This window comes from Lytechinus variegatus, chromosome 6 (genome assembly GCF_018143015.1).
Source record: "Lytechinus variegatus isolate NC3 chromosome 6, Lvar_3.0, whole genome shotgun sequence".
Classification (NCBI taxonomy): domain Eukaryota; kingdom Metazoa; phylum Echinodermata; class Echinoidea; order Temnopleuroida; family Toxopneustidae; genus Lytechinus; species Lytechinus variegatus.
This window is the reverse complement of record NC_054745.1, coordinates 16653926-16673068: the sequence shown is the minus strand read 5'-3', so window position 1 is coordinate 16673068 and position 19143 is coordinate 16653926. Positions and strand designations below refer to the sequence as shown.

The 19143-nt window shown below is 40.1% G+C and overlaps 1 protein-coding gene across 1 annotated transcript; it reads right to left on the bottom strand.

Moving 5' to 3' along the window:
• Positions 1-1281: 1281 nt before the first annotated feature.
• On the bottom strand, positions 1282-13646 carry LOC121417589 (serine/threonine-protein phosphatase 6 regulatory ankyrin repeat subunit B-like). Its single transcript, XM_041611325.1, has 9 exons — positions 13040-13646; positions 11082-12373; positions 10433-11027; positions 8909-9106; positions 6270-7027; positions 5650-5832; positions 4451-4608; positions 3574-3608; positions 1282-1667 (listed from the first exon to the last, which is right to left on the bottom strand). The coding sequence occupies exons 1-9, from the start codon at positions 13644-13646 to the stop codon at positions 1282-1284; spliced, it is 4212 nt and encodes a 1403-aa protein (XP_041467259.1).
• Positions 13647-19143: the final 5497 nt, after the last annotated feature.

Here is a 19143-nt window from a genome sequence, read left to right as displayed (position 1 = left end):
CAGCTAAGAGAGTTGATACATCAACACGTGCGGATTTCCTTCGGCCCAAGCAGCAGAAGCAGGTTTCAGGAAGGATTCCGTTAGTCGTCACTTACCATCCCACTAGTGAACGCCTTGCCAAGTCCGTGAGGGATAACTTTCACATCTTAACTGAGCACCCTGCCACTACAGAAATTTTCTCCGAACCCCCTCTGACTTCGTTCCGGAAGGACAAGAACCTACGCCAGCTCCTCGTAAAATCCGAGCTCATTCCAATCAATGCTACATGTGGTGTCGGAAGCAAACCATGCAGTAGACCTCGCTGCAACACGTGTGGGGTCATTTCTTCAGTGACAGAGATATCCGGACCAAAGGGTACTTGGCATATCCACGGCTCTTTTACATGTGTCACCAAGGATTGCATATATTGCATCTACTGCTCGAAGTGCAAGGAGATCTACATCGGAGAAACGAAGAGGAGGCTAGCTGACAGAGTGACCGAACATCTTCGCTCCATCAGGATCAAGTCAGCAGGGTTGCCGGTAGCGCATCATTTCAACCAACCAGACCATAACATCGGGTACTTCAAGGTGTGCGTTCTTCTGGCTGGTTTTCGTTCAGATGGGATAAGGAAAGAGAAGGAGGAACGCCTCATCCACTCACTCGGCTCTCTCCAACCTGATGGAATGAATGCGTCTTTCCATTCTTTTCCCGTGATGTGATATTCTTTTCTCCCTCTCTCTCTCTCTCTCTCTCTCTTGCTTCCCTTTCTTGTTTTCTTCCTTTCTTTCTGTTGTCCTTCCCTTTCTTTTTCTTCTCTTTCTTTCTCCCCAGCTGTCCTCTATTTCTGCCCCTTCTCTCCCTCTCTCTCTTTTTTCTTCTAGTCGGTTTTCTTTTTCAGTTTTCTCTCTTCCTTTTGTCTCCCCGGCTTTCTTCTTTTTCTTCCCTTCCCCTTTCTTTCTTTTTTCTTTTTTCTTTGTTTTCTCTCTTTCTCTCTTTTCTTTTGTACTGTTGCGCTTCGCGTCTTACCTCTTAGCGCGTTGTTTTTTACGCTTTGCGTTTTGCGCACTGCGTTTCTTGGTGTTGTTGACTAATAAATTCATCATTTCCTGATGAAGCCCTATGGGCGAAAATTTGATCAACTTTTCTATCTACGGTTGTTTTTATTCACATTGTATTTTGCTATATATATATATATATATATATATATATATATATATATATATATATATATATATATATATAGGTTAGCATCAAAGTCATTTCAAGAAGAAAAAAAAGCCTAAATGATTTACTGTACAGTTACCAATAATACGTATATTGTTTTACTCCAATCTCAATCTTCACGGACTTACCCTTGATAGAGTCCCACACGCGACAAACGATGTCTGGTTTTACTTGCTCTGGATTGACGACCAAGGAAGAGTGTGGTATAGTGATCTTAACAGGTTGGTTGAAGATCAAGGGTTGAGGGTCACACTTGATCCCATAGCAGACCATTGGTTCACCTTCAGTGATATCTACACATGTATTTTCTGTACAGATGGTTAGGGTTATCTGACAAGAAACATCAGGTGGAACCGCTCCAGGAGGAAGGTACATTGATATTCCATGGTCTTCTAGATTGATTTCTTGACTGGAATTTCTGATGACTTTGACAGAGGCAACGTTAGAGTTCGATGGCCGACCTGTGATATATGCACGTATACACGTAAACAAAAAGGTCACGGTACACAAAATGTAGAGGAACAAACCTGTATTTCAGCCAATGAAATGGAATAATAAACAATTTTACAATGCATACAAGCCTATCAAAAGTTAACTAAGCCTTGCGTTGTGATCTCGGTTATTCAAATTCAGTTAAAAATGGTTTCTTTTTAGATTAAAGAATCAATCGAGGCATAAGGACGAATGACAAACGTTTTGACATCAATAAGGCATAGCATATTGTACATTAAATCCCAACACAAAAGCAACGATTATCATATAGCATAAGATGAACGATTACAGAACATTGACCATACGACACGACGTCATCGACCACAATCAAAGAAAATAGCATTTAAAAATCCGCTAATATACAGTGCGTATCAAAAAATGTTTACATTTTGAAAAAGCCTGGGAATTAAAAAATATACAACATGTGGGTAATTTTTGCACATATAATCTTGGGTTTTGGTCTCATCTATCCAATGAAAGTAAAAGTTTTGTCAGAATGTTACTCTTTAGTGAGCACTGTCCATTTCTGTAAAGCTCGCAGAAATCTGTTTGCGCAGAAATGCTCGTTTTCATGCTGTGTCAAGGGGAAAGGGCGAAATCAAACTTACCCTACGAAAGATTTATCATACATTTCCCTTGCACTTTTAGTCAATTGAAATAAAACGGATACATTCCAGCATTTTGTAACAATTTTGCCACCCATAGTGAAATTTCAATTCTTATCAAGCACAGACTTTACCCTATTTGTGCCAGCTGGATCTGAAGAAAAGTTTATATCAGACATCTCCAGCATTTTTTCACTAAGTTTTTATCATTGAAAGTGGGTTTACATTTCATTTTTCATTTAATACTTGTTTCTCCAAACTTTTCTCAAGTTTAGCAATGATAAACATAATGAAAATCAAGCTTAAGCCATTCCATGTAAATCACACCTCAGTGTAAAGCAAATATCGTCACGATGGGCTCGGTGTGTGGGGGAGTGGGGTGGGGTGAAATGCACTCTTCGAAGTGTTTTGGGCAAGGAAACAAGTCTAACAAGGTAGAAGATATCTTCAAATTAATTTTACTAGCTCAATTCCATGCGTTCTACATGATTACAGTCTACTTTTACTCGCATAACCATTTCAATGTTCTGCGTAAATCATTTTACACTAACTTTTCAAAATTAAGTGGTGCTCACTCAAGCGGAAATATTTTTCGACAGTTCATTATTTGCTTTAATGGAGCTGTACCAATGTTAAAATGTGGCAAAACCTTCAAGATATTACTAATGCATAATTTTACAGGATTTTTTCAAAGTGTAAACTTTTTTTTGATACGCACTGTATAAACGACAAAGTTTTAGAATCAATATGATTCATAAGTAGTCAGATATATGAATTATGCAAAAATTCAATGTTTAAATCAGAACATTGATTTCCAGATCGTAAAAAAAGTATTAAGAATGGGAATGAATAGGAATGAGAGACAGAATATGGAGTTGATGGGAATATGGGGAAAAGATAAAGAAAATGCATTAAGAGATTTGTTACAAAATTACAGAGGTAAAGAATTATGATGAATGTATAGGAAGAATAACGAGAGCGAGAAGAATAAGAACGAACAGAGAATAAGTGGAAGGGTAAGAAGGATAAAAGGTGGAAGAACAATACCATAATAAACGAGAGGAAAAGAGAGCTATAATGGGAAAAATAAATACAAAATAAATGTACATAATTAGTCAGAGTAAAACAGCAACCCTCTTGTTTCTAAAGTAGACAAATGGAATGTTTTTCCATGAACGATCAGTCGGTCAACAAGATATATATTAACGTGCAGTCATCCGCGACGAATTCGGTGACGATTTCTTGTTTCATATTTCAGGGATGCTCTTACCTCTAGCAGACTGTACATCATCCAATGAAGGTGATCTGCAGTAGGCAATTAATACAAAATCATTCAACTTCTAATATCTTGAATTATATTTACTACATAAACTGCATTAAAATCATTTAGAACATTTACAAAAAAAACGTTTGTTTTCGATGGACTTCTGATAATAATACATCAGTGAAAAGTATTCACATATTGTGTGCCATTTTAAATTGCAAACCATGTTTTTTAAAGCTACACGAACTAATTAAACCAATAGAGTATTGAAAGGACAATTCCATCCCAACAGAAAGTCGGTTTTAATGATAAGATAAACTCCACACGAGCATAACACTGAATATTTAATCAAAATGGGTTTGAAATAAAGTTTTATCTATTAAAGTTTCGCTCGATTAAAAATTAGCATTTGTACAATATGCACATTCTGGTCGGTATGCAAAAGAGGGGACTGATGATGTCACCCACTTGCTATTTCCTCTGTATTTCATTATATAAGATATGCTAGATTTCCCCTTCATTCTCATATGAAGCAAGGTTTCATTCCACCTTGAGCGTGTGGTATTACCATTGCTTTAACGATTTTATGGTTCAGTCAAGATGGTCCTCTTTGTTAAATCTGTAAAATTGAAATATTACACATTTCAAACAATAGAAATATAAAAAGAAGCGTTAGGAACATCGCCGACTCTTTCATACATGTCACTGATTAGTGCATATAACTTTTTTAGGAAAAATAAGCGAAACTTCAAAATATCATATAATTTTACATTCGATTTAGATGAAATTTCCAATGTTGTGCATGTTTGATTTTCCTCTATTGAAAATACATGTACATCAAAACCCGTTTGTACCGGAAATTTAGTTTCAAGTAATTGTTCACCTTGCCAATATCATCTGTCTGATCATTTCATCATTTGCATAGTGGATTGGTAGGCAACCTGCTTCATCCTTAATATCAATCCTGGCTCCATTTTCTAAGAGATAGAACACCAATGCCTTTTCAGGAGATAACCTGCCACTGTAGTATTCTTTGGATACCTGCAACGGATGATTAACTTAGTTTATGTGATAATTATACATACAACCTTCAAATTCCGCGTAGGTCTTTTTTTTATTTTAAACCTTATTAGTCATTAAAGTGTTTGATGTCATGAAGATTTTTGAAAGGCTCAACGAAAAAAAATGTATGAATTAAATATTTACTTTCTCACAAATTAAACAAAGTGAATATAGTCTTATATGATTTTTTTCATTATATCTTAATTGAATGTTATGCATCGTATTGTACCTCAGTAAGAATGTGACTGAGATGCTCATTCATGCTTTTATATCTTCCCTTCTTGATAACTGTAACAGTCTTTTGTACGGAACCTCGGACAAAGATATAGCAAAGTTCCAAAGAATCCAAAATTCAGCCGCAAGACTTTTCTCCAGATCCAAGAAACATAACCACATCACCCCAATCCTCAAAGAACTTCACTGGCTACCTATCAAATCACGAATTCGCTTCAAAGTCCTTCTAATAACATTTAATGCTGTTCATGGTTTTGCCCCTCAATAAATTTCTGAACTTGTTTCTCCATACACCCCCTCTAGGACACTTAGATCATCAACTCAACTACTCCTTCAAGTACCCAGACTAAGAACTAAGACGCATGGCGAAAGGTCCTTCTCCTACAGTGCCCCAACCCGTTGGAATTCCCTCCCCAGTACTCTCCAATCACAAAATAATCCTGGACTTTTCAAACCACAACTTAAAACATGTCTTTTTAATGAAGCATTCAACTAGGCCTATCCAAATACTTATGCCATACATGTATGTAACTGATTAATGTTGATGTTGCCAATTGTTATTCTAAGAAATTCCTTATATTGTATAATTTTTATGTTTGTAAAGTGCATTGAGAGTCCATTCAGGTCTGAAATGCGCTATATAAAGAACTACATTATTATTATTATTGCAATTAGCAGTGGATGCCGAAAATGCCATGATGATCATGATGATGATCAGTTGACTTAAATGTTTTAAAATCCAAGTGTACACTGAAAACTGAGGCAAAGGTCTTTTCCAAGACTAACCTTTCTGAGTGTTTCGGTGTCTCCAACATTCCTTTTCTTTTGGTAGCATAATTTGATAGCTTTATGAAGACATGTCTGACCGTCATTAGACTGTACATTGATATCAGATCCTTTAGCAATCAGCTTTTCAATGATGGATGTATGTCCGTGCATCACAGCTAGATGGATGGCCACTGAATCACTCTGGATTTACAAAGTTATATAAACGTAGTAGAGGAAAATTAGCATTCCTGTAAATGGTATTAGAAGCAGCATCAGTAAAATCTTCGTCGTATATCAGATTGTATTAAACTTAAATTGTGAACTCTATATAGATGATAATCAATTAACTTTGTTTTAGTTCAAGAGTTTTACTGCTTTTGATATATTTAATCAGCTGAGGGACATGCATGTATGCAGGTATTATTTGGTAATAAAGTTTAAAGCCAGGCCCCAGAGGCCAGGCTTTTAAAGTTGTAATATGAAAGAGAGTAGAAGAATGATTAAACTTTTTTTTCAAATTTATATCAGTACTTTTGTTAAAATTTCCATGGGCGGTAATCTGAAAATAGTGTTAATTGTGGTGTGTTTGCGCTAACACGGTTTTCAGAATACCGCCCGAGGGCGTATGCATGACCTACCTTAGCATTCAACTTGTCGATAAGCAGAGCAGCAATGTCTCTGTGCCCAATGGCTAACGATTGACGTAAGGGTGTTTGGCCGCGAATGTCTTCTGTGTCACTTCGTGCTCCACTTGTAAGCAGGAATTTAACAACGTCAATGTAACCATGGTGAACGGCGATGTGTAATGCTGTTCTCCCTTCATTGTCTGCTTTATTCACCTCTAGAGGGTCACCTTTAAGGAGCAATGCGTGTTGATCTTCTGCGTTTCGATTCGCCTCACCTGCAACACTGAGAAGATATTCGATGACGCCAAAACTGCAATTTGCTGCAGCACAGTGCAACACTGTCCAGCCATTGGCTGTTGTTTTATTCACATCTGCTCCTTGGCTGATAAGGTATTTGATGACGTCATAATGAGCATTCTCAGCAGCAAAGTGTAATGCAGTCCGACTATCTTTATCCCCCTTATTGAACTCAATTCCTTGGCTTATCAGATATTTTATGACGTCAATACGACCTTTCCACGCAGCACAGTGTAATGCAGTCCCACCACCATTATCCTCCTCATTGACCTCAGCTCCCTCACTGATCAGATATTTGATGACGTCAATATGACTGTTCCAAGCAGCACGGTGTAATGCAGTCCCACCACCATTATCCTCCTTATTGACCTCGGCTCCCTCACTGATCAGATATTTAATGACGTCGATATGACCATTCTCAGCAGCACGGTGTAATGCAGCCCCACCACCATTATCCTCCTTATTGACCTCAGCTCCCTCAGTGATCAGATATTTGATGACGTCAATATGACCACTCCAAGCAGCACGGTGTAATGCAGTCACACCACCATTATCCCCCTTATTGACCTCAGTTCCCTTACTGATCAGATATTTGATGACGTCAATATGACTGTTCCAAGAAGCACGGTGAAATGCAATCCCACCAGCATTATCCTCCTTATTGACCTTCGCTCCCTCACTGATCAGATATTTTATGACGTCAATACAACCTTTCCACGCAGCATAGTGTAATGCAGTCCCACCACCATTATCCTCCTTATTGACCTCAGCTCCCTTACTGATCAGATATTTGATGACGTCAATGTGACTGTTCCAAGCAGCACGGTGTAATGCAGTCAAACCATCATTATCCTCCTTATTGACCTCAGCTCCCTCATTGATTAGATATTTGGTGACGTCAATATGACCGCTCCAAGCAGCATGGTGTAATGCAGTTACACCACAATTACCTTCCTTATTGGCCTCAGCTCCCTCACTGATCAGATATTTGATGATGTCAATATGACCATTCTCAGCAGCACGGTGTAATAAAATCTGACATTCATTATCCTCCTTATTGACCTCAGCTCCCTCACTGATCAGATATTTGATGATGTCAATATGACCATTGTTAGCAGCACCGTGTAATGCAGTCAAACCATTGTTATCCTCCTTATTGACCTCAGCTCCCTCAGTGATCAGATATTTTATGATGTCAATATGACCGCTCCAAGCAGCATGGTGTAATGCAGTTACACCACGATTACCTTCCTTATTGGCCTCAGCTCCCTCACTGATCAGATATTTGATGATGTCAATATGACCATTGTCAGCAGCACGGTGTAATGCAGTCAAACCATTGTTATCCTCCTTATTGACCTCAGCTCCCTCAGCGATCAGATATTTGATGACGTCAATATGACCGCTCCAAGCAGCATGGTGCAATGCAGTCACACCACAATTACCTTCCTTCTTGACCTCAGCTCCCTCACTGATCAAATATTTTATGACGTCAATATGACCGCTCCAAGCAGCATGGTGTAATGCAGTCACACCACAATTACCTTCCTTGTTGACCTCAGCTCCCTCACTCATCAGATATTTGATGACGTCAATATGACCACTGTTTGCAGCACGGTGTAATGCAGTCCCACCACGATTATCCTCCTTATTGACCTCAGCTCCCTTACTGATAAGATATTTGATGACGTCAATATGACCACTGTTTGCAGCACGGTGTAATGCAGTCCCACCACGATTATCCTCCTTATTAACCTCAGCTCCCTTGCTCATCAGATATTTGATGACGCTTATATGACCGTTGCAAGCAGCAGAGTGTAACGCATTCCAACCATCATTATCCTTCTTATTGACCTCAGCTCCCTCACTGATCAGGTATTTGATGACGTCAATATGACCGGGCCAATCCGCACGGTGTAATGCAGTCTGGCCTTCATTATCCTCCTTATTGACCTCAGCTCCCTCACTGATCAGATATTTAATGACATCAATATGACCGTTCCAAGCAGCACGGTGTAATGCAGTCCCACCACCATTATCCTTCTTATTGATTTTAGCTCCCTTACTGATCAGATATTTGATGACGTCAATATGACCATTCTCAGCAGCACGGTGTAATGCAGTCCCACCACCATCATCCTCATTATTGACCTCAGCTCTCTCACTGATCAGATATTTAATGACGTCAGTATGACCGTTCCAAGCAGCACGGTGTAATGCAGTCCCACCACCATCATCCTCCTTATTGACCTCAGCTCCCTCACTGATCAGATATTTGATGACGTCAATATGATCATTGTTAGCAGCACGGTGTAATGCAATCCCACAACCATTATCCTCTTTATTGACTTCACCTCCCTCATTGATCAGATATTTTATGACATCAATATGACCATTCTCAGCAGCACGGTGTAACGCATTCCCACCACCATTATCCTCCTTATTGACCTCAGCTCCCTCACTGATCAGATATTTGATGACGTCAATATGACCATTCTGAGCAGCACGGTGTAATGCATTCCCACCACCATTATCCTCCTTATTGACCTCAGCTCTCTCACTGATCAGATATTTGATGACGTCAATATGACCATTCTGAGCAGCACGGTGTAATGCATTCCAACCACCATTATCCTCCTTATTGACTTCAGCTCCCTCACTGATCAGATATTTGATGACGTCAATATGACCATTCTGAGCAGCACGGTGTAATGCATTCCAACCACCATTATCCTCCTTATTGACCTCAGCTCCCTCACTGACCAGATATTTGATGAGGTCAGTATTACCATTGTTAGCAGCACGGTGTAATGCAGTCCAACCACAATCATCCTCCCTATTGACCTCGGCTCCCTCACTGATCAGATATTTTATGACGTCAATATGACCATTCTCAGCAGCACGGTGTAATGCAGTCCCACCACCATCATCCTCCTTATTGACCTCAGCTCTCTCACTGATCAGATATTCGATGACGTCAATATGACCATTCTGAGCAGCACGGTGTAATGCAGTCCAACCACCATTATCCTCCTTATTGACTTCAGCTCCCTCACTGATCAGATATTTGATGACGTCAATATGACCATTCTCAGCAGCATGGTGTAATGCAGTCCCACCACCATTATCCTCCTTATTGACCTCAGCTCCCTCACTGATCAGATATTTGATGACGTCAATATGACCATTGTTAGCAGCACGGTGTAATGCATTCCCACCACCATTATCCTCCTTATTGACCTCAGCTCCCTCACTGATCAGATATTTGATGACGTCAATATGACCATTCTCAGCAGCACGGTGTAATGCAGTCCCACCACCATTATCCTTCTTATTGACCTCAGCTCCCTCACTGATCAGATATTTGATGACGTCAATATGACCATTCTGAGCAGCACGGTGTAATGCAGTCCCACCACCATTATCCTCCTTATTGACCTCAGCTCCCTCACTGATCAGATATTTGATGACGTCAATATGACCATTCTGAGCAGCACGGTGTAATGCAGTCCCGCCATCATTTTCCTCCTTATTGACTTCAACTCCCTCACTGATCAGATATTTGATGACGTCAATATGACCATTCTGAGCAGCACGGTGTAACGCAGTCCCACCACCATTGTCCTCCTTATTGACTTCAGCTCCCTCACTGATCAGATATTTGATGACGTCAATATGACCATTCTCAGCAGCACGGTGTAATGCAGTCCCACCACCATTGTCCTCCTTATTGACCTCAGCTCCCTCACTGATCAGATATTTGATGACGTCAATATGACCATTCTGAGCAGCACGGTGTAATGCATTCCCACCACCATTATCCTCCTTATTGACCTCAGCTCCCTCACTGATCAGATATTTGATGACGTCAATATGACCTTTCTCAGCAGCATGGTGTAATGCAGTCTCGCCTTCATTATCCTCCTTGTCTACCTCAGCTCCTTCACTGATCAGATATTTGATGACGTCAATATGACCCTTCCAAGCAGCAAGGTATAATGCAGTCTCGCCTTTATTATCCTCCTTATTTACCTCAGCTCCCTCACTGATCAGATATTTGATGAGGTCGATATGACCCTTCTCAGCAGCTTGGTGTAATGCAGTCTCGCCTTCATTATCCTCCTTGTTTACCTCAGCTCCTTCACTGATCAGATATTTGATGACGTCAATATGACCATTCTCAGCAGCACGGTATAATGCAGTCCCGCCATCATTTTCCTCCTGATTGAAATCAACTCCCTCACTGATCAAATATTTGATGACGGCAATATTACCATTCTCAGCAGCACGGTGTAATGCAGTCCCACTACCATTATCCTCCTTATTAACCTCAGCCCCCTCACTGATCAGATATTTGATGACGTCGATATGACCCTTCTCAGCAGCATGGTGTAATGCAGTCTCGCCTTTATTATCCTCCTTGTTTACCTCAGCTCCCTCACTGATCAGATATTTGATGACGTCGATATGACCCTTCTCAGCAGCACGGTATAATGCAGTCCCACCACCATCATCCTCCTTATTGACCTCAGCTCCCTCACTGATCAAATATTTGATGACGGCAATATTACCATTCTCAGCAGCACGGTGCAATGCAGTCCAACTACGTTTACCCTCCTTATTTACTTCGACTCCCTTACTGATCAGATATTTAAAGTAGTCAATATGAATGTTCCAAGCAGCAGGGTATGATGCAGTCACACGACCATTAGCCTCCTTATTGACCTCAGCTCCCTTACTCACCAGATATTTGATGACGTCAATATGACTGTTCCAAGCAGCATTGTGTAATGCAGTTATACCGACATTATCCTCCTGGTTTACCTCAGCTCCCTCACTGATCAGATATTTGATAACGTCAATGTGACCTTTGTAAGCAGCACGGTGTAATGCAGTCCCACCAACATTATACTCCTTGTTCACCTCAGCTCCCTCACTGATCAGATATTTGATAACGTCAGTATGACTGTTCCAAGCAGCACGGTGTAATGCAGTCTCACCAACATTATTCTCCTTGTTTACCTCAGCTCCCTCACTGATCAGATATTTGGTGACGTCGATATGTCTGTTCCAAGCAGCACGGTGTAATGCAGTCCCACCACCATTATCCTCCTTGTTTACCTCAGCTCCCTCACTGATCAGATATTTGATAACGTCAGTATGACTCTTGCAAGCAGCACGGTGTAATGCAGTCTCACCATCATTATTCTCCTTGTTTACCTCAGCTCCCTCACTGATCAGATATTTGGTGACGTCGATATGACTGTTCCAAGCAGCACGGTGTAATGCAGTCCCACCACCATTATCCTCCTTGTTTACCTCAGCTCCCTCACTGATCAGATATTTGATAACGTCAGTATGACTGTTGCAAGCAGCACGGTGTAATGCAGTCTCACCACCATTATCCTCCTTATTAACCTCAGCTCCCTCACTGATCAGATATTTGATAACGTCAGTATGACTGTTCCAAGCAGCACGGTGTAATGCAGTCTCACCAACATTATTCTCCTTGTTTACCTCAGCTCCCTCACTGATCAGATATTTGGTGACGTCGATATGTCTGTTCCAAGCAGCACGGTGTAATGCAGTCCCACCACCATTATCCTCCTTGTTTACCTCAGCTCCCTCACTGATCAGATATTTGATAACGTCAGTATGACTCTTGCAAGCAGCACGGTGTAATGCAGTCTCACCATCATTATTCTCCTTGTTTACCTCAGCTCCCTCACTGATCAGATATTTGGTGACGTCGATATGACTGTTCCAAGCAGCACGGTGTAATGCAGTCTCACCACCATTATTCTCCTTGTTTACCTCAGCTCCCTCACTGATCAGATATTTGATGACGTCAATATGACCATTCTGAGCAGCACGGTGTAATGCAGTCCCACCACCATTATCCTCCTTATTGACCTCAGCTCCCTCACTGATCAGATATTTGATGACGTCAATATGACCATTCTGAGCAGCACGATGTAATGCAGTCCCGCCATCATTTTCCTCCTGATTGAAATCAACTCCCTCACTGATCAGATATTTGATGACGTCAATATGACCATTCTGAGCAGCACGGTGTAATGCATTCCCACCACCATTATCCTCCTTATTGACCTCAGCTCCCTCACTGATCAGATATTTGATGAGGTCAATATGACCATTCTCAGCAGCACGGTGTAACGCATTCCCACCATCATTGTCCTCCTTATTGACTTCAACTCCCTCACTGATCAGATATTTGATGACGTCAATATGACCATTCTGAGCAGCACGGTGTAATGCATTCCCACCACCATTATCCTCCTTATTGACCTCAGCTCCCTCACTGATCAGATATTTGATGAGGTCAATATGACCATTCTCAGCAGCACGATGTAACGCAGTCCCGCCATCATTTTCCTCCTGATTGAAATCAACTCCCTCACTGATCAGATATTTGATGACGTCAATATGACCATTCTGAGCAGCACGGTGTAATGCAGTCCTACCACCATTATCCTCCTTATTGACGTCACCTCCCTCACTGATCAGATATTTGATGAGGTCAACGTGACCACTCCAAGCAGCACGATGTAATGCAGTCGAACCTAGATTATCCTCTTTATTGACCTCAGCTCCCTCACTGATCAAGTATTTGATGACGTCAATCTGAGTGTATGAACAGGAACGTGGTAATGAAGTCCTACCACCAATTTCCTCTTTACTGACCTCAGCTCTCTTCCTGGTCAGATTTTTCATGAAGTCAATAGGACTGTACGAATAAAAACGGGGTAATGCAGTCCTAGTACCATTGCCCTCCTTTTTGATCTCAGCTCCCTCACTGGTCAGATGTTTGAAGTCAATAGGAATGTACCAATAAGAATGGTGTAATGCAGTATTACCACGATTATCCTCCTTATTAACCTCAGCTCCCTCACTTATCAGATATTTCATGACATCAATATGACCGTTCTCAGCAGCACGGTGTAATGCAGTCTCGCCTTTATTATCCTCCTTGTTTACCTCAGCTCCCTCACTGATCAAATATTTGATGACTTTAATATGACCCTTCCGAGCAGCACGATGTAATGCAGTCCCACCACCATTATCCTCCATTTTAACCTCAGCTCCTTCACTGATCAGATATTTGATGATTTCAATATGACCATTTTTAGCAGCACGGTGTAATGCAGTCCCGCCATCATTTCCCTCCTGATTGAAATCAACTCCCTCACTGATCAGATATTTGATGACGTCAATATGACCATTCTCAGCAGCACGGTGTAATGCAGTCCCACCACCATTATCCTCCTTATTGACCTCAGCTCCCTCAATGATCAGATATTTGATGACATCAATATGACCATTCTGAGCAGCACAGTGTAATACAGTCCGACCACGATTATCCTCCTTATTGACCTCAGCTCCCTCACTGATCAGATATTTCATGGCGTCAATATGACCATTCACAGCAGCACAGTGTAATGCAGTCCCACCACCATTATCCTCCTTATTGACCTCAGCTCCCTCACTGATCAGATATTTGATGACGTCAATATGACCATTCTGAGCAGCACGGTGTAATGCATTCCCACCACCATTATCCTCCTTATTGACCTCAGCTCCCTCACTGATCAGATATTTGATGACGTCAATATGACCATTCTGAGCAGCACGGTGTAATGCATTCCCACCACCATTATCCTCCTTATTGACCTCAGCTCCCTCACTGATCAGATATTTGATGAGGTCAACGTGACCACTCCAAGCAGCACGATGTAATGCAGTCGAACCTAGATTATCCTCTTTATTGACCTCAGCTCCCTCACTGATCAAGTATTTGATGACGTCAATATGACCATGGAAAGCAGCCTTTCCTAATAGAGTCCAATAGGCCATACCTGCAGCTCCGAGTAAAAGAATGTTTAAACGTTTGACTGTCATAGCTATACAGTGAGTCCCAGAAAAAACGAAACCGAGATTTAGCGATCATTTATCATAACTTTATCATAAATAGAATAGACAAATGACCTACCAATTTAAAGCTTGTGTATAGTTTCGGTAAATCCAACAAAATGCACCTATCACTATTCCAATTCATTGCTAGCTAATATGAATGGATATGCCCTATAACAGTTATGATGTGGAGGATATAAAATGAAAATGTGTTTTACATGATAAATTTTGCGATTTTACATGGAAATTTAACTTGATCGGGTCACCCGATCAAATTAAAATATCTGTGTGTATTTGTCTTTCAATTAAATCCTATTCCAAATCATGGAATGGGCTGAAACTTTCAAGATATGTTCTTTGTCTGTAACTTTTGGATATCTAATCACTAAATTTATAAGATAAGTGCTTGAATGCCCATTTTTTAAATTTAAAACTAGCATCGCCGAGAGAGGGCGCTATATATCCAAGATTTGAATATTTGAAATTTTCTCAGAGAAGTGCAGTTGGAAAAATATCTAACGGTCTCTACGCTTCAGTAAGACTGTCATATTAGATGATATTCGATTATCAATCACATTATTGACCCTTTACCAAAGCTATACACAGGCTTTAAAGCTTAGAATCTCTTCTTTCATCTGATATTACCTTGGTTATTTCTTATTCACGCATGAGTGAGTAAAAACAATTTGAAAAAAGTTTACCAAAAATTCATTTGGCGGGGGGTTTCTGGGTTTCAAAAAGAAAATCATATTTCTGAAAAGTTCAATATCTGCTCTTTAATTTGGTACCTCAATTACAGAAAATGGTTGAGAAATAAAAAAGTTCTGGTCATTTTTGAAATAAGGCTTGTATTTCCATAATTTCATGAGATAAACGTGTTTTCACCGGTTTCCCACAGAAGCTATCGCATGGTGAACAAAAGGTTTAATGCATGGCAGATCGTCAACAAAACGGAGTGTCGAGTGAGTTTGAACGCCAGCCTGGAGAACCTCTTCATTTTATGAAATTATTGAAATTCAAGCCTTATTTCAAATGACCAGAACTTTGTTATATCTTGATCATTTTCTGTAATCCAGGTATCAAATTAAAGAGCAGATATTGAACTTTTCAGAAATATGGTTTTCTTTTAGAAACCCAGATAACCCCCGCCAAATGCTTTTTTGATATCCTTTCTTCAAATTGTCTTTGCTCACTCATGCGTAAATGAAAAATAGTCTAAGTAATATCAGATGAAAGAGGAGATTCTAAGCTTTAAATTGGTAGGTCATCTGTCTGTTTTATTTATGATTAAGTAATGATAAATGATCGCTAAATCTCGGTTTCGTTTTTTCTGGGACGCACTGTATAGCTAGCTGTGTGAAACTTTCACAAGTTGTTTTTCTTTGGTGCTCACTGGCGTAAATCAGGGTTGATGGGTGGGGGGATGAATGAAATATTTTGGCATTTTTTTTCAATCACGTTTCTAGATATACAAGTAATTGTCATTGATATGTCCACAGTGGCGTACCGTGGGTCGCGGCAGGGGGGGGGGGGCACCAGCGTTTTTTTTTAATCACTGAGTGAGCGCGCTCAGTTGCCAGTTATACTGACCTAATAGAGACATTTTAAGGACAATGCCATGAAACGGATATGTATCTCACTGATTAAATAATGCGAGCGTGAAGCGCGAGCTAAAAAATGTTTATATTCACACCTAAAAAGGAACATTATATCAAATTTGTGTAATCATGATAAATGCCTCTCTCGCTAAACAATGCGAGCGCGAAGCACGAGCTGAAGTTCTTGTATATTTTGACCCCAAACAGCAGGATTTTAAGGAATATATTTTAGGAATCTAGAGTATGCGTATCTCACCAGTCATCTTACGCGAGTGCGAAGCCATTGCTGATTTTACTAGAATTTCGTCTGAACACATGAAACACTTTTTGTAGTCATTGCAATCATGATTATCATACGCATCTCACTAATCAAATATTGCGAGCGCGTAGCGCGAGCTGAAAATTAAGATAATTCAGGCCTGAAGTGGGGCATTCTAAGGTTTCTTTGTAGGAATTAACTAGGACCATGCGTATTTCATTAACCAAATGATGCGAGCGCGCAGCGCGAGCTGAAAATTTTTTGATATTTAGATCAGAAGAAGGGACATTTTCAGGACTGATTTTAGGAATTCATGAAGAGCAGACATATCTCACCAGTCCACTAATGCGAACGTAATCACGAACAAGAAATGTTTTTTTTTATGTATATACGAAGTTAGACCTTAACATGGGGCAATCACTTCTTGAGTCATGAAAAAGAAGCATATGTCACGACATAAAACAGTGATAACTCAAGTGCTAGGAAATATTTTGTTTATATTGACTCGAAAACGGGATGTTTTAGTACAACATGGTTTTATATCTCGTTAAACAGACAATGCGAGCACCAGGAACAATGAAGACGTAGGCCCTGGGCAAATTATGTTTCCTAAAGTTATGATAAAAATGTTTCTTATGAAACATAATATAATTATAATATTACAGTAATATCCTGTCTAAATTTTTACTTTCATTTGATAAATGAGACCCAAACCCAAGAATAAATGGAAAAAAATATCCCCATTTTGTATACATTTTTCATTCTCAGGACTTTTTAAAAGTGTATTTTTTTATTAATAGACACTGTAAAACATTGATGCACACACACCTTCACCTGAAACTCCTTAGGTAACTCAGAACCCACTATGATTCTTTGTTTTGGCTCCTTTACACAAACTCATAACCGATAACCGTTACCTCTGGTATACCACTGTTCTTCATCGCCCCGCCAACTCCATTACCATCCTTAGGACTATATCAAGATTAGTGCTTTAGCCAAAGCCATACTGTTTCTTCCCTTCAGCCCCATATTTCTCTTGCAACCTTCTCAAATTAATACTGCATAATTATCCACCGGCCTTTCTCTGGCATAAAACCAAAGTACATCTCATCCACTTCCACCATTCTCCGAATTGTATTGGACCCTCTCCACACTTATTAATTGCATGATCGAATAACTTCACATCCCTCTACTACTAGTAGTAATACTACTATTACTACTATTGCTGCTACTACTACTACTACTGCTACTACTACTATCACTACCACAACTACTACTACTACTAATTCTGCTACTACTTCTACTACTACTACTACTACCACTACTACTACTACTACTACTATTACTACTACTGCTTCTACTACTACTACTAATAATAATCATAATGTTAATCATTATAATAATAATATAGTTATATTTACCCAGGGAATCCACTTCAGTTCTGAAAACTGTTCTTGCGGACCCTGCTATTATTATTACCCCGGATTTAGCTGGGTTGGCTAGGCGCTCAAGCATTCAATGGAACATTGTTTCTTTTTTGGGCGTTTCAAATTTAAGTCAACCATCATTTAGCACCCGGAACAGCAAAAGAAACAATCGTTCCCTGTTGGGCCCTGCTAAACATACTCATGTCCTGTGTTTGGTACAGTTAATATTGGGAGATTCGAACCCTGACCGCCTTAACGTAGAAGTTGGTGAAAATTGCAACTATATTCGGGTTGTAGGCCATTGTGATTTAGAAGGCTTTTTTCTCATTTCGGGCGTTTTTTGACACTGTATGCGCATTCCGCTCCTACCCACAAAAAACACCGCCTTTCCCTCGTTTTCTTTGTCGCGAATGCTGCCCAGTAGCAGTGATCCCCCCATCCTCGCCCGGGTACACGGGAGAAGAAATCTTTAAAAATCAAGAGGTAAACCCCTCCGTTTCTAGACCCTATGGTCGCGCATGGCATCCACTCGTCAATGGAAGTGGCCCCTCTGGACAGAGGCTTATACAAAACAGGTACAATAAATGTAAAGATTCATCTCTATCATGTCTATTATCAATGTCATATCGCTTTCCTTTCATCGCGAGGTATGACGTATTACACACATAACGACTGATGTTCAACTGAACAATAAGATTTTGCACAAACTTATCACTCGACAATCAATGGAATACATACCCACCCTATCTCTCTCACTTAACCGTTTCATGTTATAAAACTTCACGCCAATTTAACGCGTGATTGGTACAATGAATTTAATATTTATATAGCAAACTACTTTGAAAGTTTTCCCAACGTAACCGAGGTAAAACAATGTAACCAAGTAATGAACAAAAAAGGCGTACAAATGTTGGTTACACTTCGTAATTCCGAAGGTTCTTAATTCCGAAGGTTCGTAATTCCGAAACACGTAAACTGCCTATACCTCGATGTTCGTTAATCCGAAAACGAAAAAAAGGTTCGTTAATCAGAACATTTGTGGCGTTATTCCGACGGTTCGTTATTCCGAAGGTTCGATAATCCGAAAACGAAATAAGTTTCGTTGTTCCGAAGGTTCGACAATCCGAAAACGAAATAAGGTTCGTTGTTCCGAAGGTTCGTTAATCCGAAAACGAAATAAGGTTCGTTGTTCCGAAGGTTCGTTAATCCGAAAACGAAATAAGGTTCGTTTTTCCGAAGGCTCGTTAATCCGAAAACGAAATAAGGATCGTTTTTCCGAAGGTTCGTTAATCCGAAAACGAAATAAGGTTCGTTAATCCGAAAACAAAATAAGGTTCGTTAATCCGAAAAATGAAAACCGGGAAAGCAGAGGC

Excerpts from the sequence above, each read along its gene's own strand:
- LOC121417589 (XM_041611325.1), bottom strand. The coding sequence starts at position 13,646 with ATGGAGGATAATGGTGGTGGGACTGCATTACATCGTGCTGCTCGGAAG. Across the intron at positions 7,028-8,908 it reads ATATCTGATCAATGAGGGAG|CTGAGGTCAATAAGGAGGAT; the intron begins GTGAAGTCAATA and ends TCACTGAGGGAG. Across the intron at positions 3,609-4,450 it reads AGACAGATGATATTGGCAAG|ATCACCTTCATTGGATGATG; the intron begins GTGAACAATTAC and ends TGCCTACTGCAG.